The following is an 18247-nucleotide window of genomic DNA, read 5'->3' as shown; positions in this document are numbered from 1 at the left end:
TGTCAATGATATAAAGTTCAAGTTAAGCCTTTCCTGCATTTTGTTGTCAATGAAAAAAAGGAGCTGATCCACTCCATGAAAGTGAGTTCTAAATCTGGCCATTGGCCATTGGCCTCCATATTCTTTGTGAAGGTAGAAGACCCTCCCCATCGCAACTCTTTCCAAATGCCAACTTACGTTTCAAAGTTGGCAGAAAAAGTTGGTTCGCAGTGGATCTTTGTGTGCAGAAAATCCCAGGTTTAATTCATAGGCTCTCCAGATTAAGCTGGGAAAGGCTCTTGTTTGAATCCTGTAATTAAACTAAACAGAGAGTAGTGAGCCAGATGGACACAAGCCTGGTTGTGGTTTTAAATCTTTTTTTGCGGCAATTGTGGAATTTGTAAACTTGTGGAAATTGTAAAAGTTATGAAAATGCTGGCATTGTCTCCAAATACCAAATAAGAAGCATCTAAGACAAATGGTAAAGTGTGCGTTTCCTGTGGGATGCTGTGTACTTGCATTACATTACAATCGCTCCAGAAATTCCTGCAGATGACTCCTTTCCTTTCCCATTTCTCCCAGCCTTGTTCTACTTCCCCCATGGTTCCCATCTGGATCCATAAAGACAAATAATGAAGTGTCTCCAAAACAGTAGGTTGTTTTCATTTCTTAGGCTTGCAAATCAGACAGTCAACGGAGGTAAAAGACAGCCAGTGGAGGGAGGGCCGTCCCATGTTGGATTTTTAAATCGGTTGTATGTGCTTTGCTTGCCTGGGTTGGGATGAGCAGTAGAGAAAGTCTCCTTGCATCCCCATTTAATTGTTAATGAACTAAGGACTTGTAATACTGAATCCAGTCCGATACTCTTACCTGCTGCAATCACATCTTCTGGTGGGGGACCACTCACAGATCTATGCTCAAATCTATCTTTTCCATTGCCTAGTCCCTTTTCTAGCTGATGCCATTTATGCCCCAGGTCCTTCTCCACAAACTTTTTCTTAAAATGAAAGTCTGGTGGCGATGGGGAGATTATGAGTTTTCACCTGCTGATTTGTTGCCCATTGGACATCTCTTAAAAGGCATTGCAATCTGCCCAGAGAAAGATGGCACCCCTTTCCAAAAGCTACCTATTATCCTTCCCTTAAATGATGTGGGAGTTTATCTTCACTAACCTCTAACTGAAATTTAATTTTTTACTCACTAATTACTGTAAGCATGAATGTACAGTCAAACTCCAATCATGTTCGTTAACTTAATACAGTATAGTATTAAATGGTTATTTAATAATTTAATACTTAATAATAAAGATATTATATTGATATATTTTAATATTTTGATAACTATTTGAGGGTAATTGGCTTCCTTTGTAATGTATGTATGTATGTATGTATGTATGTATGTATGTATGTATGTATATATGTAACATTTTATACATTTAGATACTTTTTCTGCGAAAAGATACATAGGATTCACCATTCTCTCAAAGAAGTCCGTATTATAAAAAGATTAAAAACTCCTGCTCTAAACATGAAAAAAAAGTCATCTACTGTTCTCCATATGTATGCAAATCAATCAGATTTTTTTTTATCACTATGCAGATCCAGATGTATACCAGCCACATTTTGGATTAATTGGTAACCCCAAAGCAGATCACACTTATTCATGGCAAAAGTTCAAACATTATTCCTTCTCATCTTTCATGCTAGGTTATCCTCTGTTAGAATTATGGCTACCTTGTTTTAGTCATCTTCAAACACATGCAACTTCTCTGTCTACTTCCATCAAGCTGGATATGGCTTTAGAGGTAAGACAGTATTGGTAGCCTTATGTACAAGTCAAAACATCAGAGATTGCAGCAAACCTTAAAGATAGCAATTCTACTCCTGCCTACCTCTATCCAGATGCTCTTGGTTTTTCTCCTGGGTGTGATCTTCAATAGTGGATCAAAGCACTGGATAAAATAGAACAAAGCCAGATGGATCTGACTTGGTTGAATGTCTCAAGATTCCAGCAACAAGCAGAAAGAATTGCATTAGAGGTTTTATATTGAAAGCCCTAGAGATATTTGACAAGCAGTCTGAATAGCTCTTGGGATGCTGGTCTCTAACACTAAAACTTTGGAGACATGTCCTATACAGCAAGTACAAAGTTGGCATCCCAAATCACAGATGAGTTTGTTTACTTTTGAGGTGTCCTCGTATATTTTTAGATGATTTTGCTGCAAGAAAAATTAATAAGGCTAGCGCTCTGGGAAGTTTACACCTTCCATCTCTGAATGATGTCATATATTGAAATCTATTATGATATAAGCCCCTCACATGCTGTAATACAATCCAAATTACAACTGTATTGGAAAACAAAGAATTAAATGTAGGTAAAGGAAATGACTTGGCTGCCGATGACAGAACAATACATGAGAGTGCCACAGCAAAGATCACAGGTTAATTACCAACTCGCAAGATAACAAAAGAGCTTTTTTTAAAAAAAACAACAACGCTAGCTTTGTTTTATTATTCTTTTCCTGAGTTGTCTATCTTACTACTGAGCTTTTCCTGTTTTAATAAAATCAGATTGTTGAAGAACTGGAGAAATTTTGAAGTTTTCTTCATATTATTTTTAATTTGAACCTGATCAATGCAATAACAAGTATTTTTCAGCACAGGTTCATCTGGATTGTTTGGAAGTGAGGTGAAATCTCAGCATATAAATGACAGCAAGAATGATGAAACAGTACACCAATGAACCATTTTTTAAAGTGGCAGTGAAGTAGGTAGCTCAGGGAAAACCAATAATATTAATTTAAGAAATATGGTATTGTGATAGAACGTTACAAAACTGACAAGAACAATGCACAGAAATGTCCCCTAATTTTCTTTTTTTTTAAATAAAAAAAAAATCCCTATTCTATTCTAACTGCAGTTCTTTGTGTGTCCTGGTTCCTTGGGATATGGATGAATTGATTCAACACAGATGCCACAGTCCAGACAAAGATTGTTTTCTGGGTTGAGAAAACAAAGGCAAGGTAGAAACCAATACTACCAGAGAACAAGATGATCATAATCAAGTCAGAACTGACCGGGGGGGGGGGGGGGGAGGCCTTGTGCTTCCTCGGTTTTAAAAGGAATGTTGATAATTGTAGAGAATATGTCTCATTGGAGATAATGATGATGGCTAAAGGCCCTAGTACAGTCGTGGGATTCAAAAAATGTTACTACCGGTTGTGTGGGTGTGGCTTGGTGGGCGTGGCAGGAGAAGGATACTGTAAAATCTCCATTCCCTCCCCAATGCAGGGGAAGGTTACTGCAAAATCCCCATTTCCTCCCAATCAGCTGGTACTCAGGAGGCAGAGAATAGATGGGGGCGGGGCCAGTCAGAGGTGGTATTTACCGGTTCTCCAAACTACTCAAAATTTCCGTTACTGGTTCTCCAGAACTGGTCAGAACCTGCTGAACACTACCTTTGCCCTAGTACCATCCACCACCTCCTCCTCACCCCCCCCCCCCAAAAAAAACACCCAGCAACTATGGAAATGTCACTCTGCTTGTTCTTATTATCTTAAGAAAGCTCTCATCCTGCCAAGAAGTCTCACTATTGCTGACTTTACCTCCTGGTTCCTTAGCGTATAAATGAAGGGATTCAACATTGGTATCACCATTGCATACAAGAGAGAGATAAAAGTGCCTTTTTGGGCTGAGTACGCAGAGGGAGGCTGGAAATAGAGGCAGCTAATAGTGCTGTAGAACAAGATCACCACAGCCAGATGTGAGCCACAGGTGGAAACCGCTTTGCATTTCCCAGCTGCTGAGGGAACCTCCAAGGTTCCTTCCACCTCTATTATTCTTTTATTCAAGTTCTGTTTTGAGGGCTGATAGAATATCCATAATCCAAATCATAAAACTACTTCTTCAAATCTTCCCCTGGAGATTCATGGGAAATATTAATACCCTAGGTGTGCCAACAATCGTATTCTTTTCATATTAAAATTCACAAAATGAATTTCTTGTAGCTGTTTAATCTGAGTTGCATTTGACATTATTCCGAATCCTTGAAACTGTCCATTGTTCCCTTTAAATCAGACTAGTTTTGTTTGATTCTGCATCTTTAGAACACTGGATAAAGTATCCTTAGGCTGAGACCAGACTGACTCCTTAGTGAATTAAAAAATTATTCTTTACTGTAATTTATTTTATTAGAGCAGCTTTTTATTTATCATTGCCATCTCTCCTCCCAGCTATAGGTTCTGTGAACTAAATATATCATATTTCCCCATTAAGTTGAAAAACTCAGTTAACAACTTTTCCTGACCTCTTTGCAAGCATCCGATTCATTATATTAAATTTGAAGGTAATTATTGTTAGATAAAGATAACAAAAAACAAATAGTTTAACTCTGGCTCAACAGAGTTCAACACTTAAAAACTCTCTTCTTTTCCTTTATTGTTGTGCTGTTGTTGTTGTTGTTGTTGTTGTTGTCCTAACCTTGAATCATTCCTTGACTCCTGGTGACTGCCTGGATAATTCCACACAGTTTTTAAAGATTTTCAGAAGTGATTTGCCCTTGCCTGTTTCCTAGTGTTGAGAGACAGTAACCTAAGATCATAAGGCTGGCTTCATGTCCAAGATAGACTAGAACTCATGGGCTCACAATTTCTGGCCTGATGCCTTTAAAAAAAAAAAAAAAAAAAAAATTATTAAACATTTTTTTTAATTTTTTTTTGACAATTTTCCTCTTTACAACATTGGCCTGATGCCTTTTAACCACCACTGGCTCTTTAAAGTATTCTGATGATGGCCAATCTACACTCACACCAATGCAAACAGCAATGGAATGTACAGGAACATAACAGCTATGTTAGTTGTATAACATACAGTAACTGATTTCATAATGCTCCTTGTCTCCCTCCTGAGTGACAAAACACAGCTTCCAAAATAGTTTCAGTTTCATATGCGGAACTTTCCTGCCCTCTTTTACACCTGATCATCCTAAACAAAAAAGGAGAAAGATGGAAACCAAGCACTGTGTTATCTAAAGGGCATCCTATGTTGCAGGTGAAGATTAGAGTCTGTGACTAAAGCCATCTGTTTATTAAGTTACTTCCCTCTCTTAGTCGAAGCAACCATTTAGAATCTAAAATCCTCTTGGCTTGCAAAGGAATTGGTGGGTATAGTAGAAATCATCCTCTATCTAGAGGCTTTGAAGAAGACAGTCTGACAGTCATCTGTCAGAAATGGTTAGGGTCTCCTGCTTGGATGGAGGGTTGAACTAGATGATTTACAGCTAGTAAATGTCCCTTCCAACTCTATTAATCTGTTAATCTAATCTGTTAATCCATCTAATTTTTAAAGTAAAATATCTGAGACTCACCTCATCAGAAGCTACTAGTTCCACTTCTGAATCTATGGGTGAATGATTTGTTTTAATCTAGATGAAGATGAACTGAGAAGATCTTGGTTTCTTTTTCTTTAGATTCTATAGCAACGTATTCTGAAGCTTTATGAAAAAGAAAAGGATCCCAAAGCAGATGGAATTGCAGTTTTAAAACCAACCAGATATTCTTTTTATAGTTCTTATCCTTTGTGGTTTGACTGGAGATGAATTCAGTTGTTAGTTGATTTGTCTCCCCCACAAAAAAGTTTTTTTCCCCAATCATTCCACAGTAGGGTTTGTGCATTACTGTGACTCCTCCTAGATTATAAGTATCTTGATAATAAAACTGCAAACATTTCATTGGTCCAGGGAATTGTCCACAGGAGTTTAGTCAATGGTGCATACAATTCCAAAGAGAGCTTATTAACTAAACAATTGTTGATTTGCCATGAGTTCAGCACTACATATCTTCCACCCTTATCAACCATGCTCTGAACAGGTAAAGCTAGCTACAACCCCGTCTCCTAGATATGCTAAGAATTACAAAGGAAATTCCAAAGTAGGGGTGCATTTCAAATATTTCTGGGGGAAAAAAATATATAGAATAAGGATTGACAATAACGACCAATTTTTCCAGATTTCTAATTGCAAATTCAGTGACCATCATACATTTTTGATTGTGATGTCTGGAGTTTACAGCAGTTATAATCCAAGCTATTCTTCCCCTGCTCTGGACATCTTCTTAGACTGTTACGTAGTAGAACTGGCCCTCACCAAGGCTCTAAGAATTCTGCTTATAAAGCTGTTGTTACTGTTTTGGACAATAAGATTTCCAGTGAAAAGTTCTCTCTTAGGTATATATAGACAACGGTAATGTATTCCATGCAGAAGTACTGATTGTTTTAAATGGGCCAATAAATGCACTTATATTCTTGTTAAAACCAGATCTGATATGGGGCCATTCCTTGCTTGAAGTGGCAAATCCTTTTGGGCCTAATGGAAAAAGACCTGGAGAAAAAAATTGGAACTTTGTTACTATATATAATGACAGCAGCAAGATTATTGTATGCACAAAAATGGAAGGACTCTTCGATTCCTACCATGGACGAATGGTTGCAGAAGCTGATGGAGTTGGCTGAAATGGAAAAATGGACTATCTTGATTAAAGAAAAGAATATAAATACTTTTGTTTCCACATGGAGACCGCTTTTGAACTTTTTGCTTGAAGTGGAAAAGACTGAAATTTTGATTTTGGTTTTTACCGATTAGATAAAGGTAAAGGTTCCCCTCACACATATGTGCTAGTCGTTCCTGATTCTAGGGGGCAGTGCTCATCTCCGTTTCAAAGCCGAAGAGCCAAAGCTGTCCAAAGACGTCTCCGTGGTCATGTGGCCAGCATGACTAAACACCAAAGGCGCACAGAACGCTGTTACCTTCCTACCAAAGGCGGTCCCTATTTTTCTACTTGCATTTTTTACGTGCTTTCGAACTGCTAGGTTGGCAGAAACTGGGACAAGTAATGGGAGCACACTCTGTTACGCAGCACTAGGGATTCGAACTGCTGAACTGCCGACCTTTCGATCTACAAGCTCAGCATCTTAGCCACTGAGCTACTGCGTCCCCCTGCCAATTAGATAGATAGATCCTTATAGAAATAGCTTGTTTATATTATTATGAAAAAACAAAAAGTTGTGATTTGATGTTAATGCCTTATTTTACTGCAACAGAGAAACCCAGAGGTCAATGTTTCTTTTTCTTTTTTTTCCCTACCCTTCCTCACTTCTCTTCGCCCTCTTCCTTCCCACCATTTCCCTATTTACTTTTGTATTTGGTGTCTTATTTTATCTTACAACTCAATCAAAAAGTTAAACGACAAAAAAGAAATGGCAAATTTGTAGATGTAATTGTAGCAATCCCTCCAACGCTACCCAGACAATCACTTCCTCTGATACCACTTCTATTTCCTCCACCTTCCTCCACCTGAAGTTCTGGGGATGAGCAGAAGTGAGCTTTCAGGGATAAGTAAGACATTCAATAGCTCATCAGATCTCTATATTTTCTATTTCAAAAATGGCCGTGTCTTGTTTTAGGAAATCCACTGCTTTCTAATGCTTGAGACCCTGCTTCTTTCTTTATGGCTTTGTTGAAGAGCTCTCTGTTTATTTTTCAGTACAGCTAGTTCCTGACTTACAACCTTTTCATTTAGTGGCTGTTCAAAGATACAACAGCCTTGTAAAAAGTGATTTTACGACCTGCACATGGACTTTTGACTGTCGCTCCACCGGCTCAGTCACCATGATCACAGTTTAGGTGTTCGGCAACTGTCCTGCATTTATGACCAGCTGCAGTGTCCTGCAGTCGCATGATTGCAATTTGCGACCTTTTTTTGCTGATTTCCAGTAAAACTATGTCCATTGGGGAAGCTGAGTTCACTTAACAACTATGTGATCAGTTTGACGTCCAGGGTGACTTGCTTAACCACTACCATAAAAATTGTCCTAAAATTGGGTCTGACTCAAATTATGAGTGGAAATTCTGGTCCCAATTCTGGTTCTAAGTCAAAGACTACCTGTAAGCAGAAAATAATACTGCCATGAAACTGGTTGTTCCTGCTACCAATCATCCTATCGTGGTTGTGCTTTACCCAGTTACTATGTTGTATTTATTTGTATTTATTTATTTAAATGTATTAGCTGCTCAATTTTAAAGAAATTCTGACTTCCTCCAAGGTAACGGGTGACAAAGCCTGAGAAAAGTTATACTCTACAAAGTTGTCATTAGATAGTGTTTGAGCAGGAGAAAAAAACTCTTATTTCAACACCAGTGTAGCTAAATATGAGTTACCTGGGCTTAGGGATGTAAATGAAGGTAATATAATAAGCACCAAAAAAAAATGTTGCCATCTTAGTGCCACAATTAAGAGCAAGTGAGGAAGGGCTTTGGGCAGGAGACTCCTATGGCTAATTTCAAATGGAACCACTGACACTTTCCCATCTTCTTAGTTCTTACTTCTTCAACAGCTTTTTCTTGGCCTCTTCCAAGAATTTGATGTAGTTCTGTCTTTCATCAGCAATGATGCTTTTGCTTGCCCTGCAGGTCATCCTGACAATCTTTTCTCCCACTGCCTAGGTTAGCTTCTTCTCCCTCTAAGCCCTGAGGTTTTGGCTTAAATGGTTCTCCAAACGGATGAGCAAGACGATGAGAAAATTCCCCAGTAGGGTCCACAGGTAGATAGACAGGAAAACCAGGAAGAGAAAAGTCTGATATTCAGGTCTACTGGAAATCATCAAAAGGCTTATTTCTGAGTTGTCTGATTGGTTCTGGTTGGCCATTTCACAGCTGTAAGAAGGAAGGAAGCAGAGGTGAAAATGGGATTGAGCTGATGTTATACATTTTGTCACTCGCAAGAACAGAGGAGAAGATGCCTGAACAAGTTTAATTATTCCCTGCTAGAATTTTTCAGTTTGGTCGTGTCAAGATGAAATTCAGTAAACAAGAAGATGTTTTTAAAATATGTTTGTGCAATAAATAAATATAGGTACCCCGTTTCCCCGAAAATAAGACCCAACTGGAAAATAAGCCCTAGCATGATTTTTTCAGGATGCTTGTAATATAAGCCCTACCCCAAAAAATAAGCCCCAGTTAAGATCGTCAGCAAACAGAGGTGTTTAGTACTGTATTTCCCCCAAAATAAGACCTAACCAGAAAATAAGCCATAATGCATCTTTTGGAACAAAAATTAATATAAAACCCGGTTTTATTTTGGGGAAAACACGGTAGTCCTCGATTTATGGCCACAATTGAGCCCAAAATCTTAGTTGCTAAGCAAGACATTTGTTGAGTGAGTTTTGCCCCATTTTACAACCTTTCTTGCTATACTTGTTAAGTGAATCACTGTAGTTGTTAAGTTAGTAACACGGTTGTTAAGTGAATCTGGCTTCCCCATTGACTTTGCTTGTCAGAAGGTTGTAAAACCTGGTCACATGAGCCCGGGACACTGCAACTGTCATAAATATGAGTCAGTTGCCAAGCATCCAAATTTTGATCATGTGACTGTGGGGATGCTACAACGGTCTTAAGTGTGAAAAGTCACTTTTTTCAGTGTTGTTGTAACTTTGAAAAGTCACTAAACAAACTGTTTGTAAGTTGAGGACCACAACCTGTACAATAGTAAACATGATTAGCTTCTAATCAAGAGATACTGGATTTATCATGTTTATATATCTCTATATATATCCATCCAATTCCAAATCTGATGGTAAAGACTTCTTATCATTTGGAGTACACAAATTATATCCATTACCCCCAATATGATTTTTGCAGCAAGATCTATATCTGTCAGTTACCCATCATCCACTGCACGGGTGGGTTTTACTTACCTTTACCACCAGTTTGCAAGGGATCACGCACATGCGCTTGCTTTGCTCGTGTGCGCGCCCTGCTTCTGCGCATGCGCAGATCGCTGATGATGACATCCGGAGAGGTGGGCGGGGCCTTCCATTGGTTTTATTACCGGTTCTTGCGAACTGGTCCGAACCGGGGGCAACCCACCACTGATCCACTGAGACCTGGACTTTCAAGGCTAAATTCTGAGTTTTCTTAGTTATGCAGGAATTTCCTTTCAATTCTTTCCAGTCTAATAACTTTACCTATAATATTATAGACTCTTAATTAGTGCACTAGCTCATCTCAGTCTGGTATCACAACCATTTGAGATTGCTTCTGTGAATTAAGAAGCAAATTTGATTTCAGGAGGTACTTCTCTCAGCCTTGAGAGTTTTCCCCTCTAATGAAATTATTTTTTTCTGCACAAATAAAAACTTTTGTTTCTGTTAATTTTAGAAAGAAAGAAAAAAGATGATATTGTACATTAAATAATTTGGATCATAACTGAGAGTTGTTCTCATATTGCTGGTTACAGTTAACACTTAATCTGCAATCCTAATTGTTGGTGAAGGCGCTTATCCTCTCCATCAGGGCAATGTAGCATGAAGTAGCTAGGGCTCACAGCTAAATGAATGGGAGGAACAGATGTGATCTGTCTATATATTTGATCCGGACCAGCTCAAGGTTGACTCAGCCTTCCATCCTTCCGAGGTCAGTAAAATGAGGACCTAGATTGTTGGGCGCAAGATGCTGATTCTGTAAACCGCTTAGAGAGGGCTGTAAAGCACTATGAAGTGGTATATAAGTCTAAGTGCTATTGCTATATCCTGAACTCTTAAACAAAATGATAAAGACTCACCTTCATTCCACAATATCTTCTTTTTAACTCTGAAATGTGTTTTGTGATTGGAAGATTTATTCCATCTTGAAAACTGACCCAAGGATGGTTTCTGGTTTCTTTTCTTTAGTAGTAGAGATCCATGTTATTGCATTATTATCATACATAATAATAATAATTAATTTATTAAATGTATACACCACCCATCTCCCAGTGAGCATAAAGTGCCTCTTGCTTTTGAAACAAATTGGAAGCTTCCCCCATAACTGGAAACCCAATACCGAGTCTAATTTAGAAGGATTACTGGTCATTGAGATTGAGCAGGTCTTTTGTTTCACATAGCAATAGCACTTAGATTTATATACCGCTTCATAGTGCTATACAGGTCTCTCTACACGGTTTACAGAGTCATCATATTGCCTCCAACAATTTGGGTCCTCATTTTACCCACCTCGGAAGGATGGAAGGCTGAGTCAACCTTCAGCCTAGTGAGATTTGAACTGCCAAATAGCAGGCAGCCAACAGACATGACTGGAGTAGTTCTTCATTCTGCCAGGGCTAGGAAAGGCCATGGGGACTATGTAGCTGAAAATGCACAGAGGAGCACATCTGCCAGCCTTAAATTCCTTAAAACAAGAGGTGGCCACTATATACCTGCAGCACTCAAGTTATTTGAAGCCAAGCCAAAGGCACAACTTTTGTATGATGCTCAAAGGGCCCCTTCTCCAATTTTGCACCATTAGAATTTGTACAATCCAAATGTCTAACATCAGCCCCAAATTGTGCCTCTAATGACACCCTGCACCTATTGGCAAGCTTCATGAGGGTAGAGTGGGAGGTAGAGTGGGATGGCCATACTCACCTATGGGTTCAGACTAACCTAGTTTTCCTCTTAGGCTTCCCCCATTAACTATGAGTGATGTTTTTTTTCAATCCACATGGAAACAGACAGTGGCAACTAATATCTCAACCCTGGGCTTCTCTCCAGGTCTTCTATTCAACATAGAATATGATCAAAACACTCATTAAACAGCATGTCGTGGACACAAAGGGCCAATTGGATCTAGTCAGGACCCCAAATTTATTGACAGTGAACAGGTACTCTAGCTCTTCTGTGGCCCAGCCAAACACTGGAGGGGTTTTACTCATGCACACTGTCATGCCTCCCCTCAGCTGTCCTCGAAGACCAATTCAGGAAAATTATTGACCCAGAGAAACAATGCCCCTGTAACTCTGGACACATAGAAACAATACAGCATGTGCCTCTCCACTGCCTGTGCTTTCATCTCACTTTTTGTTCTTTTTACAACCCTGTAGTCTCTTAATTCAGGATAGAGTCAAGGTGACTGGGTAGAGCTGAGCATTTACTGGCTGGATGCCCTTCCTGATACCTATGTGGTGTTCACAGCATATGGTCATAGGCCATTTTGAATGGTATACAAACATGGTTATATCCCTGTTTATCAATAACAGATTTGGCTGAATGCCAAGCTTCTGGGACTCCCTAGCATTTTCTGCTTGATCTAGGATGCTCAGTTTCCCAGTTGAAACAATGATTGAATCCATGAATTATGAGATTAAGGAGTTTTCATTGTGTCTTCTAGCTACTGGCTGGTGTTCATGTTCATACAACCTGCTAATCTTCTGTCTGTCTATCCTACATAGTGGCTGTTACAGTTCTTACACTGAACACTGTAGATGTCTCCTGTTTTTTCTTCTTGGGCTATTGGGACTTTCGGTTGTATGTGTGGAAATGCTATACTTTCTAGATGCTACATTTATAGTCTCTGCTGTGAGTCCTGAGAATGGTAATCCAATGGTTGTTCTTCTGATTCCTTGGTATACTTGTCCATCAAACTAAAAGTAGATGGTGAGGGAGAGGTATGAGGTCCATTATTCTGGTATTTTAATCTTAGTATATTTGGCTGGGTTGGGTATGTTTTGTAGTACTACTGCATATTTTGATGCATTATTGATTGCTCTTTGAATGTACACTTTTTGCATATTTTGAAATATTATAGATTTTAAAACAGTTTTATTCGAAGGACATTTTCTGTGCATATGTTTTTTTTAAAAAATAGTCGGGGTTTATGATACAAATTTATTTCAAGACCAGTGGTGGGTTGCTACCAGTTCAGTCCGGATCTTGCGAACCGGTAGTAACGGCAACAGGAGGCTCCACCCACCTGCCTGGACGTCATCACAGACGCTCTGAGCATGCGCAGAAGCTTCTGCGCACGTGTGCGCTCCTGTTGCAAACCAGTAGCAAAGGTAAGTGGAACCCACCCCTGTTCAAGACCTCCTATGGCTTCAGCATATCCATCCCAAATCAGCATACTAAAATGCCATTTGTCTCTATTTGAAAATTTGTTGGGGCTTGTTGCTATTAACACATCATGTAATGTTAAAACTCATAAATGAATTATCCCTTGAGTGGATTAGTTTTGTCTTTCATCTATCCTAAATAGATTTCATCTCAATTTTATTAAGACCAGTTAGAGTCTCTCAGAAGACCTTCCTTGTGACTGTGATATTTCCAAGAATCATCAGAATACTTCCCAAATTATTCTATAATTAAATACATTTAAAAAAATAATCACTACATTTAAAAAAAAAATAACACTGGAAATCTGTGTGACTCTGCCCTATTTCAGATCTTGGAATTCAAGTAATCATCTCCATTCACAATACCAATCAAATCTATTTGTATGACTCATTTTATTCATCATGTGCATATATTTTTTAATTTTTCAAAAAGCCATCGTTTGCAATGTTATCCTACTATTTGTAAATATGGTGAGTTCTACACTGTTCAGTTAGCTCAGCGGACATGTTTTACAGATGATCTTACTTTACCAATAAAAGAACAGGAATGTTGTTATCATTATTATTATTATTTTGTACAGAGAAAGGTAAAATTCTTAGAAAATTAATACCAATACCAGTTTTTACTAGTTTTGTAGAGTAACTCTGAGGAAATGGTTTTATGGGGTGATCTTTCAAATTTCATTCCACAGAAAAGTTACTGGAAATTTTATCTATTAATAGCAAACTCATTTTTATTGCTAAAACTTTAAATAGCGAGCATTACCATACCCTCACGCAATAGGGAAGCATCAACAGCCCAGGAGCAATACAGTGATCTGTATGGAATAGTTGCATGTTCACTGGCCCCAGGAAGCTTGCTAACTGATGGGTTGGGAGGATGGAAAAACAGGAGGAGGAGAATGGAAACAGGCTGGGTAAGCTGGCTGGGATTCTGAACAAGAAGTTCTAGGTGGCATTTGCAACAAATCCCATTTTCCTCAATCGTCTAGTAAATATTTGAATACTGAAATAAGGAAAATCTTTGTTTAGATAGAATATTTTTTCACACTTATTCAACTTGCAAACATGCTTATAGACCCTATGCACCCCAACTGCAACTTGAGCCCAGATGATACCAAAGATGATATGATATGATAACTATTAGATATTCATTACTATTAATCTTCTCATCATTCATATCACCCATCTCCTCCCACTTATGACTGTATGACTGTAATCTTGTTGCTGGTATCCTTAAGATTTATACTGACTATTTCCCTATGACTATCATTAAGTGTTGTACTTTATGATTCTTGACAAATGTATCTTTTCTTTTATATACTCCGAGACCGTATGCACCAAGACAAATTCCTTGTGTGTCCAATCACACTTGGCCAATAAAGAATTCTATTCTATTCTATATGCTCCATTATGGCAACCACTTATTTTCTAAAAGTGAGGAATGAGGATCCATTTATCCAGTCTGTCATAATAGCAGTGGTTTCAAGTCATGCCTTCACGTTTCAAATCTAGTTCTCTGTCTAGCAATCCACTTTAATTCTCATAAACAATTGCCCCTTAGATTTTGTTCTCCTTATTGTTTCTATAGGTATTCATTAAACAAACATTTAACATTTTATGTGATTTCTGGAACAGGACAGTCCATGTTTATGAATAAAATTATAGTTCTTAGTATAATATCCCAGGTACAAACTCAGATCGGGACATATCCACGATTCATGATGCTGAGATTTCCTTTCCCTCTCTCACAGAAATGCAGATTTTGAGGAACAGAGAAAGAACTGAAGTAAATTGGCCGTTTTTATCCTTCCAATAAATCTTTTCAGAGCAGCTTTTATCTCCATGTTTCTAAGTGTGTAAATGAATGGGTTGAGCATGGGAGTCACCATTGTGTACATGAGAGAAGAAATCATGTTCTGTTCTGGACTCCTGGAGTTTGGCTGCAGGTAGACCCAGCAGAGGGTGCCGTAGAAGAGGGCTACCACACCCAAGTGAGAACCACATGTGGAAAAAGCCTTTTGTTTCCCCTTTGTGGACGGGACTCTAAGAATGGTGCAGAAAATGCAGACGTAGGAGATCACAATGAGGATAAATGGGCCCAATACATCTACATAGCTCTCAATTAGAGAAATAGTTTCTATAACACTTGTGTCTGAGCATGCCAGTCGTAACAAAGGGAAGAACTCACAGAAGAACTGGGGGATCTCCTTAGAGGAACAGAAAGAGAGAGGGGACATTACCAAAGTATACAGCACAGAATTGAGGGATGCCAGGAGCCAACAGATTGCCACAAGTAAGAGGCAGCGCTTGTGGCTCATTCGTACGGCATAAAGCAGTGGGTGGCAGATGGCCATATAACGGTCATAGGCCATCACAGCCAAGAGATAGTTGTCTGTGTTGGCGAAAGTCATGTAGAAATACATTTGCATCAAACAACCACTGTAGGAAATTGTCCTGACCTGGAAGAGAAGGTTTTGCAGCATCTTGGGGACGGCCACGGAGGCAAAGCCCACATCTGCCAAAGAAAGATGCCTGAGGAAGAAATACATGGGGGTCTGCAGAAGGCGAACATCTGAGGAAATCAGCAGAACAATCAGTAAATTCCCCAGGACTGTCAGGAGATACATGGATAGGAAGAGCAAGCCCAAAAGGTGTTGATGCTCTGACTGGAAGGAGAAATCCATAAGAATGAAATCTGATGAGTCCGTATGGTTCTCTTTTGCCATTACTCAGCTAAGGAAAAGAATAAGAAAAGATACAGAGATATGCAGCAGTTCACGCAGAAGAATACCAGGTTGAATGTGACAAAAGGTAGAAACAGAGGAAAGAAGCAAGACAGGCCATAACATGTGTAGTGCTGGACACTCTCCTGCCTCATTTCAATAGGTAAGATAAAAGGTTTTTGAAACCAAGAGTGAATCAGGCACACACCTGAAGGCATATGATGCATCCACCTTGCTGAAACAAAGCAAATTTGAATTTGACTGGTACTTGCTTCAGACTTGTTTCTGAAGACTGCAAGGAGGCAGGTTTTTTTTTTCAATCTAGAATAAACATTAAAAACTGAAGGTGACATCAAAGTGATTTTCATATGTTCTGCTTTGAGGTATATGATGAAAGACAAGTGGATCAGAAAAGCCCTAAAGAAAGCAATTCAAAGCTGACTTTGTTTCTGTAAACATTCGAACCCACATGACAGGAGTATACTTTAAAAACATTTGTTCTTGTTACCGACACCTAGTTACATTACTAAATAGCTTCATGTGATCTGACAGTTTCGTTTGTGTACCAGCCTTCCTTACACATGTCAGTGTTATCACTGAAGTCTTTTGTTACTTGAGTCCTTCAACATTGTTGCTTCGTGGAGGAATTTACTTCTGGTTTAACATTTACATTTAGAAATGAAGCCATGGGAAACTTTTAAGAAGAGGGCGGGGGCTTAAAAAGGAAAGGCATGATGGCTCTGTGCCCTGATACAGATCAAACAGAAAATGATCTTACCTCATTCATTCCTGCTCAGCCTGAGAATATGTTTCTTTGAATCTTCTTTCCACAAATTACATCCACAATAATGGATCTCTCATTAAACTATCCAAGATGTTTCTAAATGTAACTTTCAACCCTTATGTGTCACCTGGATGGGAAAGATATGAAAGTAAATACATTTAATAATAAATAAACTTGGATATTTTCTCCCTAATTGATTCCTTTCCTTTTGGGGATTTCTGTCTTGTATTTGATCTATGCTGAGTTAACCCACAGTTTATTTATTATTTATACTTTATTTATTTATAAATCATATTTATATATCCTATATAACTATAGCTATTCTATAGTTGCTCTCGACAATGACACTTCCCCCATTAGAGCATCAAACTTGGTTGAATTATTCTACTTCTCTGATGGAATATATGAAAGGCAGGAGAGCAGATCAAGCTGGTAGTTTGCGATAAAGTCAAGCCAGACACATTAGAAATGTCATAAATTTCACATAATAGTGTACCTATTTATCATATCACAAGAAGCAAAAGAACACAGAGACTTCTATGTAGAAAATTCCAGGTCATTTACAAACCTTTTTCCTATAGAGTAAGTATTCAGGCTTCAGACAGTTCAAAGACTGCAGTAACCCACCAGATTCCACCAAGAGAAGTAAAATTCAGTTGCTGAAAGAGTACTGTGAACATGGGGGTAATCCACACATGTATTTTTAATTGTTCCTTTCAATCAGAGGTTCAATTGTCTAATATAGTGCTATTACCTCTTTGCTTTATTACCTCTGAAAATACTACATAACAAGGAGAGAAGAAGAGAAAGATAGATGGCTCACAATAGTGGCATAACAGCTGCATTTTCTACATTATAAAAAATATTCCCTTCCTATTCTGCCCATCATATGAGTTCCAAACTGGAAGAACAACACATATCTAAATGCCAATGGATATTTCCATGGATGTTTCTCATGTAATGGCTTAGGCCACTGGGATCTTGTTAATTCTGACATTGCATCTCTTAGGATTCCTCCATTTAGTCAAGCCAAGAGTGAGCTCTCAGAATATTCTAATCTAATACAAACAAAACGAGCAGTAGGTCTGAGTAGACTTTGATTGATTTTATGATTTCAGACTGATGAGAGGAGTCCACATTACAAAATAAACTAGCATGCTAGCAGTGTAACTGGGCTAAAATCCTAGATCTTAATGGACAGATTTCTTTGTGAAAGGGATACTTTCTTATGAAGCAGAATTCTACCATATAAACATCCATTACAGTCTATAACCGTGATGGTGAACCTATGGCATACATGCCAAAGGTGGCACACAGAACCCTCTCTGTGGGCACTCACACTGTTGCCAGCTGCTCTTCTGGTTTCCGGCATGTGCATGCACATGCACATACATGTGTTCTGGTTTGGGCACTCAGTGCCGAAAAGGTTCGCCATCACCGGTCTATAACAATATATGACCTACATGGAATGATCTCACTGTAAATTTAGCCCTTTTCCAATCTTGCCATACTTACGCTGAATTTTTGTAGAAAAATGAACTTTGAAAGCAGTTCTAAATTAGGTAGGTTACAAGGAGCCTCCTAGAATTTGATAGCTCTGCCAATTCATTTTAGCATCATCAGAATAAATGTCCTGGCTTTGCTAATAGATATCTTTACTCTCATGGTATTGAGACACTTATTGAAAATAGCAATTATGTTTAACACTTTAGAACTTCCAAAATAGTTGCATTCATACTTAACCTCCTGAACCTCTAAAATATTGGGGTTTGAAGCTGGAGAAAAATCTTGAGGATATCTAATTCCTAAGAATAAACAAGTGGTTGGTGAAACACATCGTAG

At 38.5% G+C, this 18247-nt stretch overlaps 1 protein-coding gene across 1 annotated transcript; it reads right to left on the bottom strand.

Moving 5' to 3' along the window:
* Positions 1–14643: 14643 nt before the first annotated feature.
* LOC117675652 (olfactory receptor 1F1-like) lies at positions 14644–16526 on the bottom strand. The gene is made up of 2 exons (XM_034434553.3): positions 16400–16526; positions 14644–15631 (listed from the first exon to the last, which is right to left on the bottom strand). Exon 2 carries the CDS (start codon positions 15622–15624, stop codon positions 14644–14646), a length of 981 nt encoding a protein of 326 aa, XP_034290444.3. The 5' UTR covers positions 15625–15631; positions 16400–16526.
* Between the last annotated feature and the right edge of the window lie 1721 nt (positions 16527–18247).

This window comes from Pantherophis guttatus, chromosome 2 (genome assembly GCF_059756535.1).
Source record: "Pantherophis guttatus breed Tessera chromosome 2, ASM5975653v1, whole genome shotgun sequence".
NCBI classification, from domain to species: Eukaryota; Metazoa; Chordata; class Lepidosauria; order Squamata; family Colubridae; genus Pantherophis; species Pantherophis guttatus.
The sequence above is the reverse complement of the archived record's forward strand: the minus strand, read 5'-3'. Positions and strand labels throughout refer to the sequence as shown.

Bases quoted from the DNA above. Each gene is read 5' to 3' on its own strand.
- LOC117675652 (XM_034434553.3), bottom strand. From the start codon at position 15,624: ATGGCAAAAGAGAACCATACGGACTCATCAGATTTCATTCTTATGGAT.